The 27298-nt window shown below is 34.4% G+C and overlaps 1 protein-coding gene across 4 annotated transcripts; it reads left to right on the top strand.

Annotated features, from left to right (window-relative positions):
- LOC138691535 (zinc finger protein 235-like) lies at positions 1-25953 on the top strand. 4 transcript variants are annotated; one of them, XM_069813568.1, is made up of 5 exons: positions 1-95; positions 1313-1410; positions 20347-20487; positions 22025-22107; positions 24021-25953. In XM_069813568.1, the coding sequence occupies exons 2-5, from the start codon at positions 1318-1320 to the stop codon at positions 25054-25056; spliced, it is 1353 nt and encodes a 450-aa protein (XP_069669669.1). In that variant the 5' UTR covers positions 1-95; positions 1313-1317; the 3' UTR covers positions 25057-25953. The 4 variants fall into 4 exon arrangements, 3 of the variants coding, with proteins under 3 accessions (XP_069669669.1, XP_069669668.1, XP_069669671.1); XM_069813567.1 differs by lacking the exon at positions 1-95 and adding an exon at positions 590-799; XR_011329902.1 differs by lacking the exons at positions 20347-20487; positions 22025-22107; positions 24021-25953 and adding exons at positions 7946-8083; positions 10260-10541 and having other exon boundaries at positions 70-95.
- Positions 25954-27298: the final 1345 nt, after the last annotated feature.

Here is a 27298-nt window from a genome sequence, read left to right as displayed (position 1 = left end):
CCCTTGGATCATAGTGAACAAGAGAACGTGTCTCTGAATCTGGCATTAATTTTGGACGCTGAAATACGATATTACCCATGTATTCTTCCATATAGGTAAGTGTAGAGGTATATATTCCTACAAAGTGTTCTATATAACCATAAAATTGTATTATTTATTCTTCACAAACGGACTTCAATCTCTCGTTTGAGGTGTACGTCTGCTCGTAGTGGAGAAATGGACCAATATATAATATCATCCTTGGACTCCTGTATCAAAATTTAACAATAAGAAGACTAATTTGGGCTCCACTTGAAGCTATTATCCTATGTTATGCTATGCACACTATTGGTTTGATTATCGTTGAATTGCTAATATAATATAATGTCAGTGATAAATATCTTTGTGACAACTGTAGTCTTCAATTCTCCGGATTTGTTAGTAAAGTAAATACTGTAACATCGCTGGTACTACCATGGGTCAAATTTTAGTACTCTACGGTCACTTCCAACGGACTCCTAACGAATATTCACACGTTTATCATTGGGATTGTGGCGTTGGAAATCAATTTAGAACATTTTTATCTCAGCCACGACATATTTAAATTTTTATTGTACAATATAAATGCAATTACCACTACAATGATACAATAATTCTTGCAGATAACACAGAAACAACTTCGGAAACGTAATTAACACAGTCGCAGTTTCACTTCACTTCCAATAGATGGACTCAGAATACCAGCAGACGATATGGTACAGGTGTAGCAGGGATGCCATTATCGGCAAACGAAATGAAACTGTGAGGAATGTTACAACAGGTGTGCTAAACGTTAGGAATATTACAATAGGTGTGTAGAACGTTAGGTTAGGTTAGGTTTTGTTAGGTGTGTAAGATAATATGAATGGTTACCACAGTTGGCGACACTGCAATCATTCTCCCACTCCACCTCAAATAATGTCACAACGACGAAATATGGCAGCCTTCTTCCTTCAAGTACCACGATTGTCCTATATAAGTAAGGAACCTATTTAGGGTGGGTTGGGTGGTGTCACAGCTCTCCCAGTGATCACATCGAGTTTCTACTACTCCACACTACAAAACTAAGGTGTTTTCAGTGTTTGTTTTTAATTCCCTATACTGGCAATACCGAACTAAAAATTCACCCTACCATGATTATCTCTGCTCTCGTGTGTGAGTGTGCGTGTTTCATGAAATTATTATTACATATACTACTTAATATCCAAATAGCTCACAAATTGCATGTCGGGATTAAGTTTCTTATTTTCTTTTTCAATTTAAGTTTCTTGTTAGGTCTATTTTTCTTTTTTAGCCTTGATGGACGTTATGAAGATGGAACATGAGATCGACCCTCTGGCAATAGGAAGAAGTAACATAACTGATATAGTAGAGGAGAATACTTTATCTCAGGTACGTTATATTGAGGTCAATTACTGATTATAATTTATTGGTAAATATCGAGAACACCTGCTTCTGTCGTTTCGAGAAAAATACATTTAAAAAACCCACAAAAATGAAAAATCTAAGAAAAAATGAGCGAAAAACGTTAAAATTTGGAATAAGTTATAGAAATCTAAAAACTCCCAAATTTCGCAAGTAAAATCAAAACAAAAAATTCACAAAAAAAAAATTAAATGAACAATCCTAAGCTAATAGGTTCATTGCCATCCTCACATAGGCCCGCCATTAGTCCCTATCCTGAGCAAGATTAATCCAGTCCCTACCATCATATCCCACCTTCCTCAAATCCTTTTTAATATCCTCCTGTCTACGTTTCAGCCTCCCCAAAGGTTTTATTCCCCCCTGGCCTCACTACTAACACTCTACATGCATTTTTGTATTCGGCCATACGTGCTACATGCCCTGTCCATCTCAAACATCTAGATTTAATGTTCCTTATTATGTCAGGTGAAGAATAGAATGCATACAATTCTGAGTTGTGTAACTTTCTCCATTCTCCTGTAACTTCATCCCTCTTAGCCCCAAATATTTTCCTGAGAACCTTATTCTCAAATACCTTTAATATCTGTTCCTCTCTCAAAGTGAGAGTCCAAGTTTCACAGTCATACAAAAAACCGGTAATATAACTGTATTATAAATTCTAACTTTCAGATTTTTTGACAGCAGACTAGATGACAAAAGCTTCTCAACCGAATAATAACAGGCATTTCCCATATTTATTCCGCGTTTAACTTCCTCCTGAATGTTATTTATATTTCACTCTTTATATCCCGTAGACTAAATTAGAGTCCTATGCTGTTGTTGTTTGGTATAAGGCGTCATGAATTGGTCTGCATTATGAAGTATGCGTTGGTTCTACTCTCCCCATGAGAGGAAATTTTCACAGGAAGATCAGCTGGTCAGCGTGACCACTACTCATCAGGATCAAGTAATGCAGAGCGACAGTTATTCATGTAATGCGGTCCACAGCACCAATGTGGTTCTGTTTGGTATCTCTGTATGAAACTTCGTTGAATATTTTATTTCATACTAGCCATACCCATGCGCTCCGCTGCACCCATTAGAAATGAATATAAAGTAATTACATAATTAAAATAGGACATTTGATCCAGGGAACATTCGTGTTTGATAGAAGGATAAATCGTTTATTATGTTACTTAATTTAAATTGTATTAAGAAAATTAAAATGCGATCATTTTGATCCAGAGACCACTCCTTTGGTCATACAAATTATTTTAGGAAATACAGGAAACGAATGTACAGACTAGCCTATCAACTTTTCTGTGCATAAGAAGCTATTTTAATATTACCTGTCCTGGATTCACTCAGAAGTTACTGTAATAACATTATAGCATTATGTCCATCTAGAGAAGCTACACATTCCAATGGTGAATTAATAATTAATTATACAAATCGGTTAATTTATCTTCCGATATTGCTTCATACAAACACAGACACATTCTCTGTAGGCTATGTTTCATAGCTTTCGATTGTTGTTATCCAAGGCCCCTTATAGACAAAGTCATTTGTTTTTTTATTTCATTACACCACCTTAGATGACGTTATTGTAATTTTGATACTCATTTATCTCATTAAATATCAGTCCTATCAAAATTTTGCATAGAATAAAACTTATCGGAAATTATTTTTAATGAAACTTTTGTTATGTAATATTTTTCATGAAAATTAATAATAAGGGAGATATTTCCATTTATTTAATTCAAGCCCCCTTATAACTCCCCTTTTAAGTAAAATATTTTGAATGCCATATAGTCTAAATTCTAAGTTACAGCGAACTTAATTTATATTCCAATCTTCATATCAATCGGTTCAGCCATTATCGCGTGAAAAGGTAACAAACATCCAGACAGACAGACAGACATAAAAACAAAAATAAAAAAAAAAAGCGATTTTCGGTTTCAGGACGGTTAATTATGTATGTTAGGACCAATTAATTTTGGAAAATCGAAAATTACCAGAAAAATTTCCGCTACAGATTTATTATTAGTATAGATGATGGAGATTTTGCTCTTTACCCCATAACAGTTTGTTCTGTATTATAATTTCTAAGGCATAACTATATTCAGCCAAGGGACTTTCTCATGTTCTATAACAGCAACCTGTCCACACCTGTATAGTAACGGTTAGCGCGTCTGGCCGCGAAACCAGCTGGCCCGGGTTTGATTCCCGGTCGGGGCTAGTTACCTGGTTGAGGCTTTTTCCGGGGTGTTCCCTCAACCGAATATGAGCAAACGCTAGGTAACTTTCGGTGCTGGACCCGGACTCATTTCACCGGCATTATCACCTTTATCTCATTCAGGGACGATGCTTAGGAGGGTGCAGAAGAGTGCGCAAGCACCCCATAAATAATCGGAGCACTCATTTCCGCATACCAAAGGGCAATTAATTCCGTAATTTTGGCAATTTATTAAAAAATTACTATAGATAAGTTAATTTGAAGAATAAAAACGAACATAATCCTGTAAGACAGTAAAACAAATTTCATTAAACGCGAGAAATAAAAACTAGCCATTATTCAAACTGTACAGTAATGGCAAAAAAAAAAACGGTCCGACGGAATCATCAAAGTCCCCAAAATGAGCCACTGCGCATGCCATGCCCGCATTCACAAGATAGTGAGCAATCTATTGAAATTGTTGTAGTTTCGACTGCTGACGTAGCCCATTTCGAAAGCCATTAGAAAATAAGGTGGTAAAATTCATGTTCTGGTAAAATATCGCAGCAATCGAAAAGTATTGCGAATAATTCTTGAATAAGGATAAAAAAAAAGTATCCTTCGCAGGCAGGATTCGAACCACGAAAGTCTTAGGCTGGTATTCATAGTCGGCACTTTATATCACCACTTTGCAAAGTGACACTTTTGACGAAAGTGGCTATTTCATATTAATGCTATTCATAGACGATTGAAGAAGTGCACTTTGCAAAGTGTCACTTTACGCCAGCAAAGTGTAGAGCTTTAATTTGGTTGGTAACAGAAGTCCCACAATACCTTTCAAAACAAGTGAACAAACAATAACAAACCCATTGCTTACGGGATTACACAAGCTGGCGCATAGCACGATCGAGAGTAGGTCTCTGTGAGTCATGACAATTTCTGCCGCTAGGTTCGCCTCTCTGCCCTATGAAATGATTAATAGTACCATTACAAAGCATTGTGCATCGTGAAAATAGTTCGATTAATTGTGCATTACTGATTGAGTACGAATATTATAAATATGCCAAGCATATTACAGTGTTATTTGAAGTTTGTTCAGCTAAGTTATATTCGAAAATTGTCTGTGTTTTGCTATGTGAAGAACTCGGTACCAATAGGTCGTATCTTTATAGGTTAAGGTAAATGTCAAAGTTCTCTCATATAACAAGCAATGCTATGTTAAAAGTGGCGAATTGCATTTTCCGACTCTCGAATGATGTGGCCCGAAATGTAAAATAATTTCATGCATTGTTTCACTTACCAAGCATTACTGATATAGGCCTAATGAAAATGTGAATGACGTGATGTAAACATTGAAGATAATGTTGTTACTGTTTTCCCTTTCTCTTTTAGAAAATACCGACAAAAGTAATGAATTATCTTCATGCTGTACTTATTAGGTAATTAATGTGTATTTGTCTGTATTTTAGACCTGTGTATTGTTACGTAATTATCAGTGAATTAGGTTAGAGAACTTAACAAGGTTAGTATGAGATTAGGTAATGCACCTCAAACTGTAACTAATAATGGCTGCTGCCGAAATAGGCTGAGGTGGTTATCGTGTGAAACAAATTATATCTGGAATATCTAGTTTTATTATATACGGATACGTAAAGTTTTTTTTTTTTTGTTTTAGCATGTGTTTGTAATTTTGTGAGGTTATGTCTAGCCTAATTTCTTTTTATTCTTGTATCATTACCAATACATTAATTTATTTTATATTCATTTCAAGTGTTACATCTATGGTGGCAACTCTACTTATGTTAGGATATGAAGTAACAGTATATATTCAACTTCATCATTTGCTAAAAATTAAAGAAAACCGTATGTGTTCGACTCATTCCATCGTCATTTCTTCTTATGTATGTGAACCACGTTCGTTCTAAAAGTGCTACAATAAATGAACACTATACACAACGTGATGGAACAATTTACAAGTTACTGTTAAAATGCTCAACATTTTCAAGTGGTGCTATACCCATTGTTTCAAAATGTACATACATATTTTTACATTTCTATAAGAGGTGTCATAAATTATTTCAGCATATTTGTAAATTCTTCAAAATTAATCCTTCTAATTAATACCATAAAGTAATGAAATAATATAGCCTAGGCCTATATGTGATTTTATACTACCGGTATTGATGTTGATCTTGGTAAATTAATCCAATTTCACAGTGTTGTCTTTTGTATTGTGGTTCATAAAAATTATCACAGTATGTACGTGGAAATGTTTTTAAAATAATAAATTCTAGCTCATGATTTTAAGTGGTCCTTTCAATGGGAGGTTATATTGGAAAGATGATCACAAATGGATAATTTACTGCAAGATACAAGAACTGAATATACGTGAGTGTTCCGTTGAAAGTGAAAGTGAAAATTTCGTTTTACAAGAGCTAAGTAGGCGTACACGCACTAAAATACTACAGCGTTTACTATTACTATGCTCAATAGATTAATCAGTAGGCCTATAGAAATGTTTTCACCACTGCAAGAAAAAATCGCGCAATAATTATACTTCTCAGTTATTGTGACGTCCGTATTTTTTTTAAAAAGAGAGGGAAAAGTTAGTCCTTCTTGCAAATGCGTAATTATGAATTCAAGGAAATTAAAGATAATGCAGTACCTTAATTAGTTGCAATATCTTATTTAATAACAATATTAATGATATTAGATGAAAAGGGTAGGCTATAGTGCGTATATGTAAGATGTCAAGTTAATTTATTTCCGGAAATGTTTGGTGTATGAACTGGAAGTACAGAGCAGACAGTCCCTCAGTTTATATGTAATATGTTTTAATATCAAGAATGACAGCCTTTTATTGTAATGTAATTGAGGAGTAGAAGTTTGCAAATTACGTCTATTGTCCATAAAATATTGTACGAAGCATTTAATAAGCAATGATGAGTCCTTTAAATGTCCCAAATGTCAATGTCTTTTAAATGTTCTGCTATGAATATATAGGGCAGAACAGCGCTCCGAGCGGCGGAATTGGGAACCACTTCAGACTCGTTTTTCAAGCTCTATGCGCCAGCTTGTATAATCTCGTAAGCAACGAACAAACCACACTCACACAGATTATAACCCTTGTGATTTGAGTTTAAAGGCAAATTTTGATTGCGCGAGAAAGAACATAAATATATATATATATATATATATATATATATATATATATATATATATATATATATATATATATATATTTAAAGTTGTTTTATTTCAGTTTTTGGTATTTTTTGTTGATAGTTTAGATTATTTCAGTCAGTTCAGATATATAATATTTTATTAAACAGGTAGTGATACTGCTAGTGAAATTGTTATAGATATAAGCTAAAGTTAGGTTATGTTTTGTACAGTGCGTAGCTGATCCATTTATTTACATAGTTAGATGTTTTGTACATATCTTTTCAATTTATTTATATAGCTAAGTTAGGTTTTGTATATATCCGTTCCACTGATTTATATAATTAGGTTAGAAAATTTGTATGTATCTTCTATTGATTTATATAGTTAGGTTAGCTTTGTACATATCATTCAGTTAAGTTTTGTACATATTTGTTTCATTGATTTATACTGTTAGGTTAGGTTTAATACGTACCCATCTGCTTCATTGATATATCGTTTTATTCTCTTTATTTTCATTTTTATCTTTTCCGTTACCGGTACCAGTAGAAATTGTATAAGTGTTAGATTTATATCCGTCATGGACGATAAGAAGATGTCCCCTCTAACTGCGTATGAAAAAGAGGTAATGTTGGAACTAACCCAGCAGTATAAAAATGTAATCGAAAACAAAAAAACCGACGCAGTAGGAATAAAGGAAAAGAACAAAGCATGGGAGGAGCTGTGCCAAAAGTTTTGTGCAGCTGGGAAGACGACAAAAAGAAGTGCTTCCCAATTGAAGAAGTCCTGGGAAAACCTGAAATATAAAGCCAGGAAAGATAATTGTGAAATAGTGAAGCAGAGGTTATTAACTGGGGGAGGTCAACCCCCAAAGGAAAAAGATGAATTCGAAATTTCGGCAAAAATGGACAGCATGTTTCCTCATCTGAACTTAAGAATTGAAAGTCCATTCGATTCAGATGGCTTTCCACAAACAGCAGCGGCCTCAGCAGAAGAAGAAGAAGCAGGGGAATGCCCGTACTTAGGTAATGTAGGCCTATTGATATCATATACCTTCATTATATATAATTAACAAGAAATGTAATAGTTCTGTAAATACCGGTAATGTTAACATTTTTGTTTTTTAATTCCTGTTATTGTTTTTAGACTGTGTTTCCGAGGAAGCTCCTGTGGAGAGTATTCCCCTTACAAAACCGGTGCCAAGCAGTTCACAGGAGGACTGTTCTGTAGCCATCGTAGAGACCCCACCATCTCGCAAAAGAGAATGTGAAAAGTACAACTCTGGTAAGTTCTTAAATTGCAGCTAGGCCTGCTTAGGCCTACAGATTTACAAAACAAAGTCAGTGTTTGTTCTCAGCCATTTTCTCCTGCCATGATTATTCATCTTTTTCAAAGTCAATGGCATAGGCGGAAGGGGTTTACCGGGCTGAATCTCCCCCCCCCCCCCACCTTTTTTTAAGAATTTAAAAATGATATTAGGTTTATAGCATGAAGAAACACTCCACCACACCATTGGAGTTGCGAATGTGACAATGAAAGAAAAAAATATTTCTTGACTGTTTCTACAGACAATGACCAACTTTTAGAATAATAAACCCTTCATATTTCTGCTTACAAGTTGTTTTAAATTGATTGATGATTTTCAAATAAATTGTCAACAGAGTAACTAGATCAAGCATTTTATTTTATAGCGGCATCTCTTGAGTCACTCTGCAATAATGGAGAATGAATTTTGCTTTATAACAAATTTTGGGGAGTGTAAATGGATTTTATATTTCATAATAACTATTATTATTGTCTTCTAAGTATTTTGCATGTAAATGGGCAAATTTTCCAAGTGATGTACCCAAAACTTGGCCCCCATCCTATCTTAAATTCCTGGCTATGCCACTGATCACAGTTGTGATGTAGACCTATATAAACTAGTTTTTGCTTTTGCTAGCAATTTTCAAGCGAACACTAGTAGTTTTGTGAATAAAAAAACAAACTTAAAAGCTTTTGCTGACTATAGCTTTACCTGCTGCCTTAGCCAAAGGCTAAATTTTCCAGTGCTTAAAATTTTGTGGATAAAAACTAATTCTGGCTCAATATTATTAACTTTAACTTATAATTTTTCAAATATTCTTCTGACCACAGTAACGATCCAGTTTAGTACTGAATGACAAGTGAAATGCTGCATTTATTAATGTATGTATGCATAAGTTATTGGGAAAAAATTACAAATCACAAAGAAGTTTATTACAGTTTATTTAGGTTCAGAGAAGAAATATTGAGTGGTTAGCTGAGCATTTCCTTGACGAATGAACTGAAACATGCTGCGGGGCTTCATGTTCCAAACAAAGAATGGAAATATATTTACGTTTTGCATGTGATCCTGGGTTTCAGATAGGTATTCACCGTTCAACCGTCTACAAGACCATATCATTACTAGCGAAAAGACTTGAGAAGGCAAATTTGTGGTTTAAATTTTAAATGTCCCCTGGATGAAATAAACACAGCATTGGTGTCATAGACTGTACATATGTGCCCATTCCTAAGCCCCAGCTATACAGTGATGAATATGTTAACAGAAAAGGCATGTTGAATGATATATAGAAACCTGTGATTTATCAAATTTAGAAATTTTGTAGTAATGACACAAATTTAAATTGTACATCATTTGTTATATCATTGCCTTCATGAATCAGACATTATTTCTTTTTAAGTACACTCACAAATGATCAAACTCCTTACTTGCTTACTTTCATCCAACAAATTTGGTATGAAATTAATTGCTGTATTGAGAATAACATTTTCAGTCGACAGTGAAACAGATTCATAGAAAATCTGTTTTAATAATTAATGTTATATTAACAGGTATACAGGTGTGCACTAAACCCAAGCTATAGGTGGAATTTTCTAGCTTTAGCTTTCTAGTGGGGGCAATATTTCATTCACACAATTAGCTAAAGCTAGTGCTATTAATGAAGACTACATAGATAGAGCTAGTGCTAATATTGAAAGACAAAAGCTAGTTTTTATTCACATGATCAAAAAGTTGACTTGATATGTCATATATTCATGTAACTTATGTGATGCATGTCTTACATTATAAGTTACAAATACATACAGATTGGAATACTTTTTTTCCTTTCATAAGTAGCAGAAACTGTTGTGACTGAGCACAGGTAGTGTACTTTGGAACAAATCTTATTTCTAGTTCAAAGTACAAGGAGGTGTGCTTCGAAGTACAAGATGATTGTCTACCTAGAATAATATATTATTAAAAACTGTACCTTCATTAAATAAAACAAGATTTGACAAATATGACGAAATAATATTATCCAAAGGCTACTGTAATATTGTATAAGCTTCACAGTTCCATAAAATAGCAATTAGTAATTCCTATAGAGTCATATCTATTGTGTCTCAAAGAATAACAGCTTTCCCACTTAGAGTTCAATCATCTTTTCTGTTTCAGTTACCAAAAAAAGAGCTCTGAGAACGGTCACAACAGAATATATGGACCAAAGGAACGCGTTGGAGCTGCACCAAATGAAGGAGCTGCATAATGAAAAAATGACCTTTTGCAGACAGCTAATGGCTAATGAGGCAGAGCTGCATGCACAGCGAATGAAACAAGAAGCAGAGCTGCATGCACAGCGTGTAAAACAAGAGGCTGAAGTGCATGCTGCCAAGTTCAAAGTCGAGCAACTCAAGGCTCTAGAAATGGAATTGAGAATTAAAAAACCTTTATAATTTATTTTGTTTATCATTTAATTCGTATACCAAACGGGTTACAACTGTATCCCAATCGTAATTTTTTAAATTATTGTGTGCACTAAACTTTTTGTAGTTATTTCATACATGGTTACATTGTCATATAGACAATGCTGAATATCATGATACAGTCCAAAACAAAAACGAAGTCACATTTTATTAATTAAGCCTTTTAAAAATGATGTGAGGTACACTTGTATCCTGCTTGGTAAAGTATGTTTTTTTCCTCTTTTCAGTAGATTTTGGTCTAATTAATTCATTATTGACTTTTTTTTTAACTTCTCTCAACAATACGACTTTTGTTTCTTGTACAACACAGATTTCAATAGCGGCAAATTTGGTACATTTTTTTAAGTATGGTGTAAAATATAGATAATATGTGATGTTACAACATCATATGCTGTGAATGTACAGATTTGTACAGGAAAAGAAAGGTCAACAGCAGGTACGTGCTGAGTCATGTTAGACCTTACGAACTCATTGAAATCAGGCCATGGAATCAGAACCGACAATATTATTTCCCTGGCTCAAGAGATTTTGAAACTGGATTCACTCTGACAGGAACACTAAGGCAAAACAAAATTGAAATTTCATCAGAGCTTCAGCCTATGCTTGTGAGGAAAGGATTGTCATCAGTGTTTGCTCCACATACAGTGACCAGTAGGAGGAAGAAATGGGATTTCATATTGAAAGTCAATCAGAAATTAAAAATTTTCTTTGTGGTTTTTCTTTGCATTAGATGAAAGCACTGATGTTAGGAACACACATAATTATAAGTTGATAATAATTTTAAAATCCATTAAAATTTGTTGCATCATGTGATATTCGTTCAAACCTGACACATTTTCGTCTAGCTTTTTCTCAGACTTCCACTGACATCTTATGAATCAAGCAGAAAATGCAGTCTATTTTCACGTGAGCTTGAGTAACATTGATTTTATTTTATTGGGTTATTTTACGACGCTGTGTCAACATCTAGGTTATTTAGCGTCTGAATGATATGAAGGTGATAATGGCGGTGAAATGAGTCCGGGGTCCAGTACCGAAAGTTACCTAGCATTTGCTCGTATTGAGTTGAGGGAAAACCTCGGGAAAAACCTCAACCCGGGCCACCTGGTTTCGCAGCCAGATGCGCTGACCATTACTCCACAGGTGTGGACAGTAACAGTATTTAATTAGGGCTTAACAGGTAAATATTTTCAGTTTCAGTGCTTCCAAGTTGCCAGATGAAGTTTACAAGAATTGTCTTGACTCTTGATTACACTCTTTTAACACTTAACGAGGAATAGTGATATGTATATAACCTCTCATATGCAAATCCCAACCTCTCCTCTCCTAGTAGCACACTCTATTTTCACAAACAAGACTCTGAGGACCGAGTCACAGCAGTATAACTGTTACACCCTGTATAGACGAAATGTTATACAGAAAACATATAACGCTGGCCTGCCATGGCATTAATAAACGCTCTCTGAATGACAATTGGAGGATATGGTCAGTTGATTTGATATTTCATTCCTCCTAACTAGGTTGAATTATCTGTTGACCAACGGTAGGTGGGGTCCTCAATGCATATTAGGGGTTGATGAAGGATCTTGTAACCGCCAAATTGTAAACATAATGGTGTCCTTAACAAAAAATTTTACAAATTGCTTATATATCATCCAAAAAATTCAAGAATAAATTGAGCACACTCAAAATCAAGCCTTGCATCTAATCACAAGTGCAGTCAGAACTACACCAATTGCAGCATTACAAACTGTTACAAATAATAAGCCAATTATTTTAGAACTAGCAACTCAAGCCATATTAACTTATGAAAAATTGACAAAACTTCCCCCACTACTTCTAAAAGATGGAACAAGTATCAAGATTCTAAATACACTGTAAAAACTCATATGGGATTTATTCAAAAAGCAATGAAATTGAAAGAACTACTATAAATACAAGAAAAGAAACATTTGTTGAATAGCTACAATCCACTTAATATAAATATTCAGTACAGCAGTCTAAATTCAACCAAGTCATTCAACAAGAAAGATATTTCTCCTCATGAAGCTAAGGCTCTCACAATATAGGGCCTAAATTTTAAATACAACATATCCATCACATAATTGAAGAATGTGATCCCAAAATGCGTTCAGTCCATTTTTATGAAAGGATAAGGCTAGTTTTTTTTTTTATCCACTGGTCTACAGACTGAGCAAGCTTCAATGACATGCGCAATAACACAAACTTTTTGGCAAGGCAACTGGAAGAAAACAAGCTTGAAATATTATGATAGAGGTCTCAAAACATAATCACATACATGTGTAGGCCTAAATCTAAAAAATGACCAAATGGATGGAGCGAGTTTTGGAACCACACTTCTCAATTGGATTCATACATATATAGACCTCTATGAGATAACGAAACTGGAACTGGAGTAGATGAAACTTGTCAATTTTTTTCCTTTCATGAGAAAGAGGAAGAAACACACCACAAAGTTTGATGGAGAGGTTGATGCAATTTACACATCTCTTCAAAATTTATTAATTTGGATACATCACTGCAAGAACAATGTTATAATAGGGAGAGTCAAAAAGTAACCTTAATAATTATTTTAATTGAATATGTACAATAAGACTCAAACACTTCATCACTTTCAACATAGTCCCCACTACGTTCAATGCAAATGTTCCTGTTATACTATGTTGAAAAGTAGTGAAGTGTTTGTAGTCTTATTGTACATATTCAATTAATAAAACAATTATTAAGGTTACTTTTTGACTTTCAGACTCCAGGGCAGCAAAAGAGGCAATAGCCTCAAAAATAAATTTAAAATGGGTAAATTGATACCATAATTAGGCAAATACACACTTTAAATAAAAACATACACTTTCAATTGATTCCTTCACATTGTGGGATTAATGGAAATGGAAAAGCTTATATGTTAGCAAAAAAAGGGCTCTAAAATTGAACAGATTATGAGTAAAAAATGTTCATATGAATCTATAAAACAAATTATCAAACAATGTTAAATTAATACAAGAATAAAACCAATCAAAATAAAATATTTACTACACAAAACTCATTTAATTCCTGAATTAAACCAATCAAAATAAAATATTTACTACACAAAACTCATTTAATTCCTGAATTAAATGAGTTTTTTTTTGCTGTAGTCATTTTTTGACTCCTCGCTGCACATGACTGTTTAAATAAACACTTACACAAAATTGGTATACCTACACCAAATTGGATTTTATGTCCTCAAGAAGAAATGGGCCTGAATCATTAGGCAAATTGTGGAGCACTAACATCAAATTATTGGGAAGGAAGAAGGAAAATAATTTTATTGTTAAATCATGACCATTAGAAACAACAACATAACTGATGGATTATTAAGTTATTTAAAATCAAAATTGGTCAATCAGACAAAGTAACATCACAATTTAAATATTAACACAATGAATCTTTTAAGCTACGTGTGTGTTATTACTGATGAAAAGTACCAAACTGATATGGAATCTATTATATCAAGTGCTGTTGGGTGATGATACTATTGCCATAGCTTTTACGGACTTTTGGCTCTCGCTGGCCGCCTGAAAGCCACGACTGATGAAGATGAAGTGCCTGTGGATTTGTTAGTAAAACAGTGCATGCAATGGAGGACATGGATGGGGGTTTCTCTGTTTCCCTCCACTACCCCTTCATGCCCAGGGCTGGTTTACGATTAGAAATATTGCTGAATTATTGCTCTGCGTGCAATAGCGCCTAATGGTTGGGGTGGTGGGTGGTGACCTTCATCATCATTTTCAACTTCATGTAATAGAGGTTCTTCGAGTAGACCATGATCAGCAGCAATGTTATGAAACACTACAGTTGCTACAATCACAGTTGTCACTGTTTCCAGCTTTGTGAGAGAAAACTTTTTTGATAGACATGGAAACTTCTTCTTCCAACATCCAAATGTTCTCTCCACATTGTTCCTTGCACGTTTGTGGGCAACATTGTAGGCTTCTTCTGACTCTGTTTGTGGTTCAGAAGTGGTGTCAATAAAAATGGACGACAGGCATACCCACTGTCACCCAAGAGAATCCCATCGTGTTCCCCTCTCTCAAACTGGGCGCATATTCTGCTGCTGTTGAACATTCTGTTGTCATGGGTTGATCCAGGCCAGCCAGTCACAAAATTAATAAATTTTCTATTTTGGTCAACAATTCCCTGAATGAAAAATGGAAAAATAATTAGGTCACATTGTCTCTGTACAGTATTGAGATGAATAAACTAAGCAGGATGCAGTGACATAATAAGCTTCAATTAACATAACTTTAAAAGAAATATTGACCCATCACTTGTTTACATACCTGACAATTTAATGTAAAAATAGTTTTCCTATTTCGAAAAACTTCTCCATATTCACCACCTGGACTCATTATTGGAACATGTGTTCCATCAATGGCACCTAGCACTCCAGGAAATCTGGCAGTTTGAAAAAAATTAAGAGAATTAGTCCTGCCCTCATCCCTCGATGGAAATTTCACATAGTGAGGTCGTAATTGTGCAGTCATTATTGAGATCTTCTTCACAATTCGCGACACAGTTGACTGACTGATCCCTTGCAGATCTGCTGTCACGAGTTGGAAATTTCCTGAAGCATTATGAATATAATAGGCCAATTACTTACAGAAAATAGAATAGTGAATAGAAGTCAAAAAGAATGAAATAAACACATTACTACTACAATAATAATTATTATTATTATTATTATTATTATTATTATTATTATTATTATCATCATCATCATCATTAGTAGTAGTAGTAGTAGTAGTAGTAGTAGTAGTAGTAGTAGTATTCTCTCTTGATTCCATCATTGCCTGCTCTTCTGGAATATTTTGAATGCCAAATTTTTCTACAATGCAAAACAAAATAGGCCTAATGGTATGAGATCTCTTGTCATGTGAGGTTATGACTGCACATGAACTGAAGGTACTATCTCAGCAGAAGCAGCCATATCAGATGTATTGCTCAGGCCTACTGGTATGAAAATGTATATTATCAAAACAGTAATGATTATATGAACATCGAGATAAATCTCATCTCAAAATACAAGTACCGTAGTCAACAAAAATCAAAATAACTTAATTATGGAATCTGCTTAGAAAGCAGGCACGTGAGGTCTCTCAATGCTAATTTAAGATAGGCCTATATTAAATTGAAGTTAGTTTAATATTACTTACGTTAAAAAATTCGTTTCAGTAATAAAAAGTAGATTAGGCTATATGCAGTAAGCATATCTATCTACATTTCACTTCGTCGAATTGAGGTTATAAATATAGGGCCTACGAATGTTACTGCAGAAATACCTAAACTATAATATAAATTTGAATGTATGATACATACCTGTAGCATAGAATCTTAATGCAGTCAATAACTGAATTATTGGAGGCACTGGCAAACCTCTATTGTTCAATTTTGTCAAGCAGTCCTCGAAAAGATGAGCAATTTCAAGAACAGTTTCTTTGTCAAATCTGAACCGTTTTTTAAATTCTATATCGTTATAAAATTCCATGGGATTGTCTTTATCCCTAATGTAGCGCTTTCGCACATTGCCCACTAATTGTGCCAGTTCTTCCACTTCTTCCGCACGTTCTAACAACTCGACGACTTCCAACGCGTCCGCCATTTTCCTACAAAGTGACACTTTCGGCTCAAAGTGTGGTCCGAAGTCCACTTTCATCCAAAGTGATCCTTTGCACCAAAGTGTCGACTGTGCAACGGAAAAGTGATACTTTGCGTCTTCCAAAGAACACTTTAATCGAAAGTGTCGACTATGAATACCAGCCTTAGTTACCAGTCTATCACGCTCAGGAGTGAACAAGGCTCTGAAATCATATACAAGTTTCGGTCCGGTTTTTTTTTGCCACTTTTGTACATAACATTTGACATTTTATACGATTAACTGTTAAACGCAAATCAACGTTAATCTCGTTTTATTCCAACATTAAATATCGTTACATCTGCTTGAACGTCGTTAGGATTAATATGTATTGGTGCAATGCAGTAAATATTCCCGGATGTCAGATTCATTATTGGTAAGCTTATAGGCTATATTAATTATTTTTCAATATACTTAACAGTTTTATTAACTGAAATTAACATGATTATAATCTACGTAGAACAATAAGACTATTTGTGAAGTTTCAGGAAGATTGAATGAATTTAAATTTTCATATGGCGTCATATTATTGTTAAGATTGTTAAGCTATGTTACGAACTGAAAGCGTATCACGACAACAAGGAAATCTTTCATCAGTGCGACAGTGCAATATACAGTTGACAGTGTTCTTACGAGTTACGAGTTTAATTAATATTTTGTTCATAATTATAAGGTATTAAGTGATTTGGTTGTAAAAAGACATATTCTACAGTCTGTTATATCTAACAGGCAGAAACGTAATATTTCGGACTTCTTTAAAAAAAATTACGCAGAAACAAAGAAAAGTAAGTGAAGATAAAGATGTTACGATAGAATTTGAAAGTGAAGTGAAAGCAATAGGGTGTGATGTACTCGCGTTTAATGAGAGTGAAAAGGGCTTTCCCCTAGATATAGCTAAATCAATTTCCAACGGTCCTCAATAGTTCATGTTAAATCAGTACCCGAAAAGAACGTTTGGGAAGAAAGAGAAAAGTTTCTAATCTGAATGTTTTAAAACGTTCCCCCGGCTGGAGTATTGTGTTTCCCAAGATGCTCATTTTGTTTCGCGTGCCGTTTCTTTTCGACTGAGAGTGTTCTCTAACGACGAAGGGCGAATATAACAACTGGAAAAAAGCACTTTCCACCGAATCAGGGATAAAAAAAACATGTAAATGTTGAATCACGTATGAAAAGTTGTGCTGCATGCGAAGAATACTGACGCATGAAAATAAGAGATCCACAAACATCAGTTGGGACCTTCATAAGCGAAGCATACGCAATTATGGTGCGAGAAAATCGTATGTACAAGGTATCGGTCAGAGAGGCAACGATGAAACCCAAAATAGTGAAAACCGCGGAAATTTCTTAGAGTTACTGCAGCTGATGTCTAAAAAGAAATCCCAATGTAGAAACCAAAGTAAAATAAGGGGCAAAAAATGCTAAGTATATTCATCCATTAATTCAGAATGATATCTTAAATGTCCTTGCTAGTGCTACTTTTGAAATTGTGAGCAAACAAATAAACAGGGTTATTTATTTTTCTATTATGGTAGACGAAACTAAAGATGTAAGTAAAATTGAACAGTTATCTGTTGTCGTGCGTTTTTATCTAAATGACAAAGTTCATGAACACTTTTTAGGTTTTACATCAGCTAACTTGTTGGACGCCACTTCACTTCTAACTTACATAAAAGAAACACTGAGTAAGTGTAGTATAAATATGCAAAACTGTATTGCACAAACTTATGATGGTGCCAGTGTAATGAAAGAATCAGTTAGTGCTGTACAAATTCTATTTAGAAAAGATGTACTGCACCTCAAGCGATTTATACCCATTGCGTAAATCATAGACTTATTCTCGTTATTGTTGATGTTTGTAAAAATGTTGAAAGTACCAACACTTTTTTCTCATTACTACAAAAGTTGTATGTTTTTATGTCAGGATCAGCCACGCATTTTCTTTTTATTAATGTTCAGCATGAAATGAGAAAATTTGTTATAGAACTGAAAGCCTGAGTGAGACGAGGTGGATTTGCCAAGCAGCAGCTTGCAAAGATACGAAGAAAACGTTGCCTCCCATTATTGTCACGCTTCACAGACTAGCAGAAGATAGGGGAAGAGGAGATCGATCACAAGAGACTTATGGGTTACTTAATTTAATAGACATGGAATTTTTATTTCATTTGTGTATAGTTAGTGCCTTGTGAAAAGGTATAAAAATTGTGTCTGATGTTCTGCTGAGTAAAGATTGTGATATTACTTTGATTAAAAGCACTATTGATCGTCTTAAGATTCTACGAAACTGTAGGGAGGATTTTAGAAAAATATGACTAGAAGCTTGTTTACTGAAAGAAGAAAATGGAAATCAAGGTAGCAGGCGTAGAAGGTCACGCCGTCTTCCTGAACATTTGGAAAAATTAGTTTATGTAAAGCATTGTCATAAAGAGAAACTTGAGTCAGAAGATGATTACTACGCGCATGCCTTTCTGCCAATTCTTGATAAAATTTTTAATGTATTGGAATGCAGATTTTCTGAACATAGCCCAATCATTAAAGGCATGAAGTGTCTGCAACCCGGATCTAAGAATTTCTTGGATGTGAAACAACTACATCCTAACTTAGTGCATCATTATGGATGTGATGAACAAAGTGTGAAAGCCGAAGTGAAACTAATGCCTAAAACAATAAAATTGAACGTTATGGGAATGAACATGATGTCACTATTAACAACATTTTAATATTTGTTAATTTTCTTACAGGAGTATAAATTGGCATTTCACGCAATTCAGAAACCTTCCATAATTTCTATCATAACACCAGTATCTAGTGTGGGATGTGAACGTGCATGTTCATGTTTACATTGCATTAAAACTTACTTGCGGAACAGAATGGGCCATGAAAGTGTCAGTGATCTCGCAGTCCTTGCTGTAGAGCAGGATATCGTAAAGGGACTGGACATTGAGAATCTAATCGACAAATTTGAGCTGTCCATGATAATCGACGTATAGCTTTACATTAGGAAATTCAACACACATTACCACGTAAGCAGCAGCAGCAGCAGGGGTACATAAGAGCGAACATACTGGATTTTTTATGTACCACATTTTTACAGCTCGCACCCCATCTGTACCCCCTTGCTCTGATCCTGGCGACGTCACTGATCACATTCGGACTCTAAATAACCTAAGATGTTGATAGAGCGTCGTAAAATAACCTCTAAAAAACAACAGAAACCTTCTTTCACTTTTCTGTATTTATGGAACACATGCTACCACTTATTGCCAAGGAAAACTGTGACCTTAATTTAATTAAATTATGTGGCAAGCATACAAGCACATGGATTTGAGATCTTCTTCTGTTATTGACGTGTACATTATGATACACATTAGTTCATAATTCTACTCGAGAGTGACGTTTGAAACCTTAAATCAATTTGGAAATTATTAAATGTGCGCTACCATCAGCAAATAGCCAAGCAGGGTAAATGTAATTATGAAATAAGGTACAGTTTAATAACATTGTAAATGCAGATATTTGTAAAATAAAACCCTTTATTATACAAGAAATACCTATTTACTTATACTATACTGTTGTATTGTATATATTTCTCTTACAGGAGATATTATTCCATTGATATTCTTAACCAAAATGACTTCGTGAATTTTGAGGGGAAGAAGCTTGCAGTGTTAAATTTGAGTTGAATCACAATATTGTCACGAGCTTTCTGAAAACCAAAATAAATGTACACAGTATTATGGGCACCGATGATATTGGATATTTTCTGTGTCGCTCTATTGATGTGTTGTATAATCCTACTTCTGAGTAATAAAATATTATATTCGAAAATACATTTGCAGGTATTTTATAGAATGTCAATATTTTTTTTACACATATTACACGTGTAAATTATTTTTGGGCGTAATACTTGTCCTATTGTTAGTCATTGCCAGTGTCCTTGTTTCTATTTTGTCTTTAATTTTTTTTTTTAATTTGTCGCCTGTCTTGATAGCTAGTCTGTGACTACCACATTGAACCAGATTTGTGGCTGTTCCACATAAAGTCATCTTTAAAATACCTAATAAATTCACCATGTCTTTTTGTTCTGTAGGAAGGGAATTTATCGCATCTGGATGTGACAGGCATGAAGATAGAATGCATGGACCAGAGTTACGATATCAAATCAGAGATAAAGGTTGAAGACATCACACCAGTGCCTATTAGTTATCCTGTCGTGAAAACTGAAGTTGATGTAAGTGGTTCACTGTCAATATCCATAGACCGTGTATATTTCAAAGTACAGTATATAGGAAATTAACATTGCCGTATGAAATACTTGAATAAAAAATTGAAAGTGTAATTTCCTGTAGCTGGTCATGTGTAATAAATTAGTAGGCCTTGTAGAAAAGAAGACTATATACTGATTACTGCGACGTAAAATTCTGTTTTATGTGGCATTAATCTTAAAAAAAAAAAAAATTATTATTATACTACGAAGAAAAAATGCAGAATCACAGTCATTAATGTAATCCAGACCTACTGCCCAACTGCGGTTGTGTTTGACATCTCGGTATGAAACTTAGACGAACCTTGGATTGCATGTGAGAAATTTTCTGTGTACACATAACACTTTGTTTTGAATTATAATTTCTAGGCATGTTCAGACCGAATGTTTTCAATAATGGGAAATGTTCGAACTCATAACCGTAATGGGCGTGTTGTAAATGTAATTAAAGCAGAAATACAGTGTAAAGTCAACTTCCAATCAATGAAATTTTCTCAATGTTATGTCTATGTGCTATCTAAAGTTTTGTTTTTTGAAGCAGCAAAATCAAATATTAATTTAATTTTCAGTGATAAGAAAGAGAAACAGTTAGTTGTGTGTCATTATTACACATAAACCTTTTCTGATTGTAACACAAAATTGGCTTTTAGTTCGTCAATGTAAATAGAATGCAAGTAATGTTAAATAGCCTATGGTGGGTACAATCTGAAATGTGTTCATGAATGTCAAAACTGGTCGCTTCTATTGTTTTACAAGCTTGCTCAGCTTCCATACCTCAATTAATTTCGATTCATGAATCTTCTGCATCCAAAGCAATAATCTGTATTATAAATTAATTTGCAAGTGTGGTGGTAAAACTTTTATTATCTGCCATCTTATGTCATAAGAAGGGCATGTTTGAGAATCTGCATTTTGACTTAATGAAAGTCTGAAATACATTAATGTATCAATATACTGTGTAAACTTTTCACTGTTTATTTACTTCAAGTACTCTTGCACATTCTGCTTATGTATTTTGTAGGCCATTTGCTTTTGACGTGCACATATTTTCAAGGTTGAAACTTGATTACAATGCCTTACAATACAGCCAGATAACATGAATTTAATTTAAGGAAGGATATATCAATCTTCTTAATTTATCGAGCTGTTTGCTGAACATAAAGTCCACTATGGTCCACTGTAGTCTATTCAGTTGTTGTTTTTCACGAGAAATGAGGTGTATTTGATCGGTGTTCATTATAGATGCGAGTTGCTAGTAGCCAGAGGTGGGGTGTAGTCAATATATACTCCAGGCCTGTGCCTTCTGCAAGGAAGGATATATGAATGACGTAAATCAATGCAGTTCGAAGGAACCAATTTAGGATTTTGTGTAAAAGTCTCTACAACTTTACGGCAAAGTTAGATTTGATTCACGAGATTGGAAAAGTGAGGTATGTGTGACATAGGAAAAAAATGACCCATATGCTCAGTTAAAGCTCTCTTCATTATTCACTCACTTTTCCAGGAAGATTTCTTGGATGTGGCCAGAGTTCAGCAGGAACAGACAGTGACATTACCTTCAGAAGAGGATGAAGTGTTGACTGAGAGGTGAGTGTACTGTGCTGGTTTTGCTTCATCTTTTGTTTCAGAACTTAATTTTGTGATGATGTAGGAAATAAATTTTATAATGTATGATACTATTTTTGTCTAATTTATTTTTAACAGTATAATCTAATATTTTAATTGCAATTACAAATTCTGCTGTAGCTTTTTTATTTTCACTGTTGCAGTCACAACTAATGTGTTTAATTTATTATTTATTTAATCTTCTGTAAATTAATCTTGAGAATGTAGGGAATTTATATTGTCTAGCAAAATTTGAGCAGATAGTATTAGATAGATTAAGTGTTATGAAATGGCTACATTGTGATCACTCAACTAGTTCTAGTCAAAGCATTCACTATGTGAACCTTGAAAATCACTGCCGCTATCCCCACTTTCATTACCTTGTGCTGTATCTCACATGCAGACTAAAAGATTCATCTAGTGAGAGCTGTGGTAGCTCATGGAAGGCTGGAATAGGTACCAGATCCGAGTGCGACACAGATCTCATAGCTGAAGCTAGATCAGGTTGTAACCTCTTATCACGATTATTTCGAATGACGCCTACGATAGCAACAATAAGGAAATAACCCTTGGTACTTTTTTTCCCATTTTCTTCTGGTTCAAATGCTGCGCACAAGTTTAGCATACCATATAGGCAGCCCATGCCTGATCTTGATCTCCAAGCTCGACACCAAAATAACATAAATGTGCTGCTTTCAGAAACTTAGAAGTAGGTGTCCCATGAAAGTTTAGTTTCTACTCCCAACACAGACAGCAAATTAAGTCGGAATGATTCAAGTACGACCGTTGTGAATTGGCTATGATTTGCGAAGCTCAATATCCATAAATGAAATATATGAGTGAGAATATAATTATACTCCCACTTCTGGTTGAGTATTGGAGAAGGCCGTATTGCCTTAACTCTGCCAGGTTAAAAATACCGTTATTATTATTATTATTATTATTATTATTATTATTATTATTATTATTATTATTATTATTACTGGCCCACACCTGTGGAGTAACTGTCAGCGCGTTTGGCCGCGAAGCCAGGTGGTCCGGGTTCGATGCCCGGGCGGGGCAAGTTACTTGGTTGAGGTTTTTTTCGGGGTTTTCCCTCAACCCAAGATGAGCAAATACTGGGTAACTTTCGGTGCTGGACCCCAGACTCATTTCACCGGCATTATCACCTTCATCTCATTCAGACGCTAAATAACCTAAGCTGTTGATAAAGCGTCCTAAAATAACGTACTAAATTATTACTGTTCTTATTGTTATTGTTATTATAATTGTTATTGTTATTTTTATTATTATCATTATTATTATTATTATTATTATTATTATTATTATTATCATTATTATTGTTATTATCTTATTATTGATATTATTAGTGTTATCGTTATCATCATTATTGTAATACGTTAATAACTATGACAATTAAAATGTAACATTTCAGAGATCAATGTCTCGGATGTAAAATTATATTTGAAGGCATTTAAACTATCAGAATATTTATTGACTTGTACAAAAACACAAACTAGCAAACAGAAGAACAAACTCCGAAAAAATGTTTTTATAAATATGATATTCAAAATTATGTAGTCTTCTCAAACCATGATGAAAATGTGCAGATTATTGGGGATAATCTATCAAATCAAAATTTAAAGACATTTTGCTGTATACAATTAATAAGTGAATTCAACAATATCTTAGAAATAGTGTGGTATGGTCTATCCGATGTCTTTCTTTTGAATCAGCACTCCAAGCAACAGCTAAACAAATCTTAAAACCGAGATCCAACACAAAATATATTCGCCTGTATAATTATATATGTGTATCAAATGTAGTGAATAATATATCTTGATGTCACCACATTGATTATAGTGCAGACTGATTAACTTTGATACTCCTTTCAGTTTTGTGGATCATGATGACAAGATAGTGATACGAGAACGCACCAGCATTGATCATGAAGAAGACAACTTGACAGAGTGTGGTAGCAACAGAGCAGACTGTTCAAACATCAGCGATGTAAGCCGTAATTGTATCAAGTGTAGTATGTGCAACGAGGTTTTTGTTTCAGAGCAATGTCTGAAACTTCATTTTCATATACACACAAAAATAAAACCACCAAGACCTGATGTTTGTGGAGAGAGTTTCTCGTCATCGTCAATTTTAAAGAGACACGCTTTCGTGCATAGAGGCGAAAGGCCATTCAAATGCGATATATGTGGAAAGTATTTGACGCGATTGAGTGCTCTAAACAGACATGTACGCATTCACACAGGCCAAAAACCATTCAAATGCGAGGTGTGTGGAAAGTGTTTCTCAGAATCAGGGGATCTAAACAGACATGCACGCATTCACACAGGCCAAAAACCATTCAAATGCGACGTGTGTGGAAAGTGTTTCTTAGACTCAGGAGGTCTAAACAAACATGAACGCATTCACACAGGCCAAAAACCATTCAAATGCGAGGTGTGTGGAAAGTGTTTCTCAGAATCGGGAGGTCTAAACAAACATGCACGCATTCACACAGGTCAAAAACCATTCAAATGCAAGGTTTGTGGTAAGTGTTTCTCAGGATCGTCAAATTTAAGCTTACACACACGCACACATACTGGCGAAAGGCCATTCAAATGTGAAATATGTGGAAAGTGTTTCTTGCAATGTGGGGATCTAAAGAGACATGTGCGCATTCATACAGGCCAAAAACCATTCAAATGTGAGGAGTGCGAAAAGTGTTTCTCAGTATTGTCAAGTTTAAGAAAACACGCTCGTACACATACTGGCGAAAAGCCATTCAAATGCGATATATGTGGAAAATATTTCTCGCAATGCAGCGGTCTACACAGACATGTACGTATGCACACAGGCCAAAAACCATTCAATGTCGTAAGGGAGAACATTTGTCTACACTCTACGCTTACAGACAGGTCAGAAACCATTTGAATACGATATCTGGTAAAGAGCTACCCATGATCGGAAAGTCAAAAAAAACACAAGATCCTTCACGCAGCCTTTCAGTTGTGATATCTATGCAATATGTAAGCTCTAAAGCCTTATCTGTTTACACTTACATCAGCTTTAGTACAGTATTGTTTAAATTTCTGCTGGAAAATTAGGAGATCTTATACATAAGTGCAGTGAGAATTTTTCATTTAAGTCCCGGTTGATCGCGACTGCTTATTGGAGAACTGCAGCATCCACAATTGGAGTTATGTTTGCTGTGCGTGAAGTAAGTATTTTTATTTATGATATTAGCTGTCAAGTGCATAGGTATATGTTCTTGTCAGTTATTTTCTTTTAAATGAACAACTATTAGCACACAACGGAAGCTCCTAGTAATGCACAGCCATTTTCTGACAAAGCATACCTCAAACTAACTACAAGCCGAGCCACAGGCGTAGCTCATTCAGCTAAGACCCTTGCCTGCCGATCCTGAGTTGCGTTTGGGCTTTTTCGGAGGTTTTTTCCCCAACCACAAGGCAAATGTCAGGTAATCTATGGCGAATCCTCGGCCTTATCTCGCCAGATGTCATCTCGTCACCAATCCCATCGACACTAAATCTCGTAATTTATACAAGGTCGGTAAATAATCAAGTAAATAAACTACAAGCCTACCTGGACATGCGCTAAGGCAATGCATAAGTCAACCACACTGTATGTATGGCTTATTCATGAGAGTAAAGTTCTGTGTTTCCACACCATGTTTGCTGTTCAGTCAACATTCCGAAATTTATTACAGAGTTTATTAGGTCAGAGTTCTTGCCATAGATTCGATAGAAAGAAAATGTTTACGCATATATAATTTTAGGCATTAAGACATTTGCAATACACCTACACTGTTCCTAGAATAATAATAATAATAATAATAATAATAATAATAATAATAATAATAATAATGATAATAATAATAACAATAATGATAATAATAATAATAATATTATTATTGGGAGGATAAAGTGGATTGTCATTGTATTATATTAATGATGTATTGTACTAGTTATGTTTTTTTATAGCATTGTAATACTTTTGTATCATACTGGTTGAGTGGAAGAGAAGGCCGCATGACCTTAACTCCGCCAGTTAAAATAAACCAGTATTATTATTATTGTTATTATTATTATTATTATTATTATTATTATTATTATTATTATTATTATTATTATTATTATCATTATTAAATATTTGTAGTAGTTTATATATCTATTGTTTGTGATCATAGAATTGTTACATATTGTTAAGATAAATTCTTTTACATATAGTTTTATGGATGACTATTACACTTTTACTACGTCATACTGCTTTTGACCAATAAAACCGTACGAAAGGACGTCTGTCAACCATTCATGGCTGCTTATCGCACAATTTTATGGCTTCCCTAGCATGTGTTTTTATCATTACCATATGATTTCTTTCTTTGCCAATATTTCAAACTACAAATTCTTTACGGTACTATAAAACAAGCTATGCGATCGTCATTTGTTTACAGCATATACAGTCAACTGAAAATGGCGCATCCGTTCAAACGTTTGGTGAAGCTAACATTATTGAAATAGAATTTCAGTAAGTCAATTGAATCCTATAGATTCAAAATCCCCTATATCCATTTTTACAAATTGAAGAATTTTGACAGTAACCGGTGACAAATAGAAAGAATTTTCAACCTTACAATGACTTTTAACAAACCTTTTTCTTTAAATTTAATGGGTTTTCGAATTCGAAGTATATAAATCATTAGAATTCATTCTTAGCAAGCAATATGTGGGCATAACTAAATTACGAATAAAATGGTCTTTAGGGGGTTTTGAATCTAGAGGATTCAATTATTGAAAGTATTTTTATCTCGAAGTTTTATATAAACACTATAACTGAACATTCTTCCTTTACCCAGTGAGCAATGAAATTATGTTACATATGAATAATTACTGCTTCCTTTAAAAAAAAGAACAGTTTCTCAAGAAGTATATCAGATAAGGATCCCCTTGCTGAATGAATACCGTAAATCCTGCAAAACAGAACAGTCTTTCTACAGGCGCAGAGGAACACAAACTTGTATTATACTTTATAAAAGCTTGCTTCATTGTTGGGTAATTCTCTAGAGAGCACAGGGTTGTCCCTTTGCCATTGAAGAATTGTATGAGCTTATAATCCGCAGTAGACAAGTTCTTTTCTTTTTGCTTTTCGAAGT

This window comes from Periplaneta americana, chromosome 16 (assembly GCF_040183065.1).
Source record: "Periplaneta americana isolate PAMFEO1 chromosome 16, P.americana_PAMFEO1_priV1, whole genome shotgun sequence".
NCBI lineage: Eukaryota > Metazoa > Arthropoda > Insecta > Blattodea > Blattidae > Periplaneta > Periplaneta americana.
Note: the sequence above shows the minus strand (reverse complement) of the source record. Positions and strands in the feature narration are given on the sequence as shown.

Excerpts from the sequence above, each read along its gene's own strand:
- LOC138691535 (XM_069813567.1), top strand. The coding sequence starts at position 706 with ATGGACTCAGAATACCAGCAGACGATATGGTACAGGTGTAGCAGGGAT. Across the intron at positions 20,488-22,024 it reads TCGTGAAAACTGAAGTTGAT|GAAGATTTCTTGGATGTGGC; the intron begins GTAAGTGGTTCA and ends TCACTTTTCCAG. Across the intron at positions 22,108-24,020 it reads GATGAAGTGTTGACTGAGAG|TTTTGTGGATCATGATGACA; the intron begins GTGAGTGTACTG and ends TACTCCTTTCAG.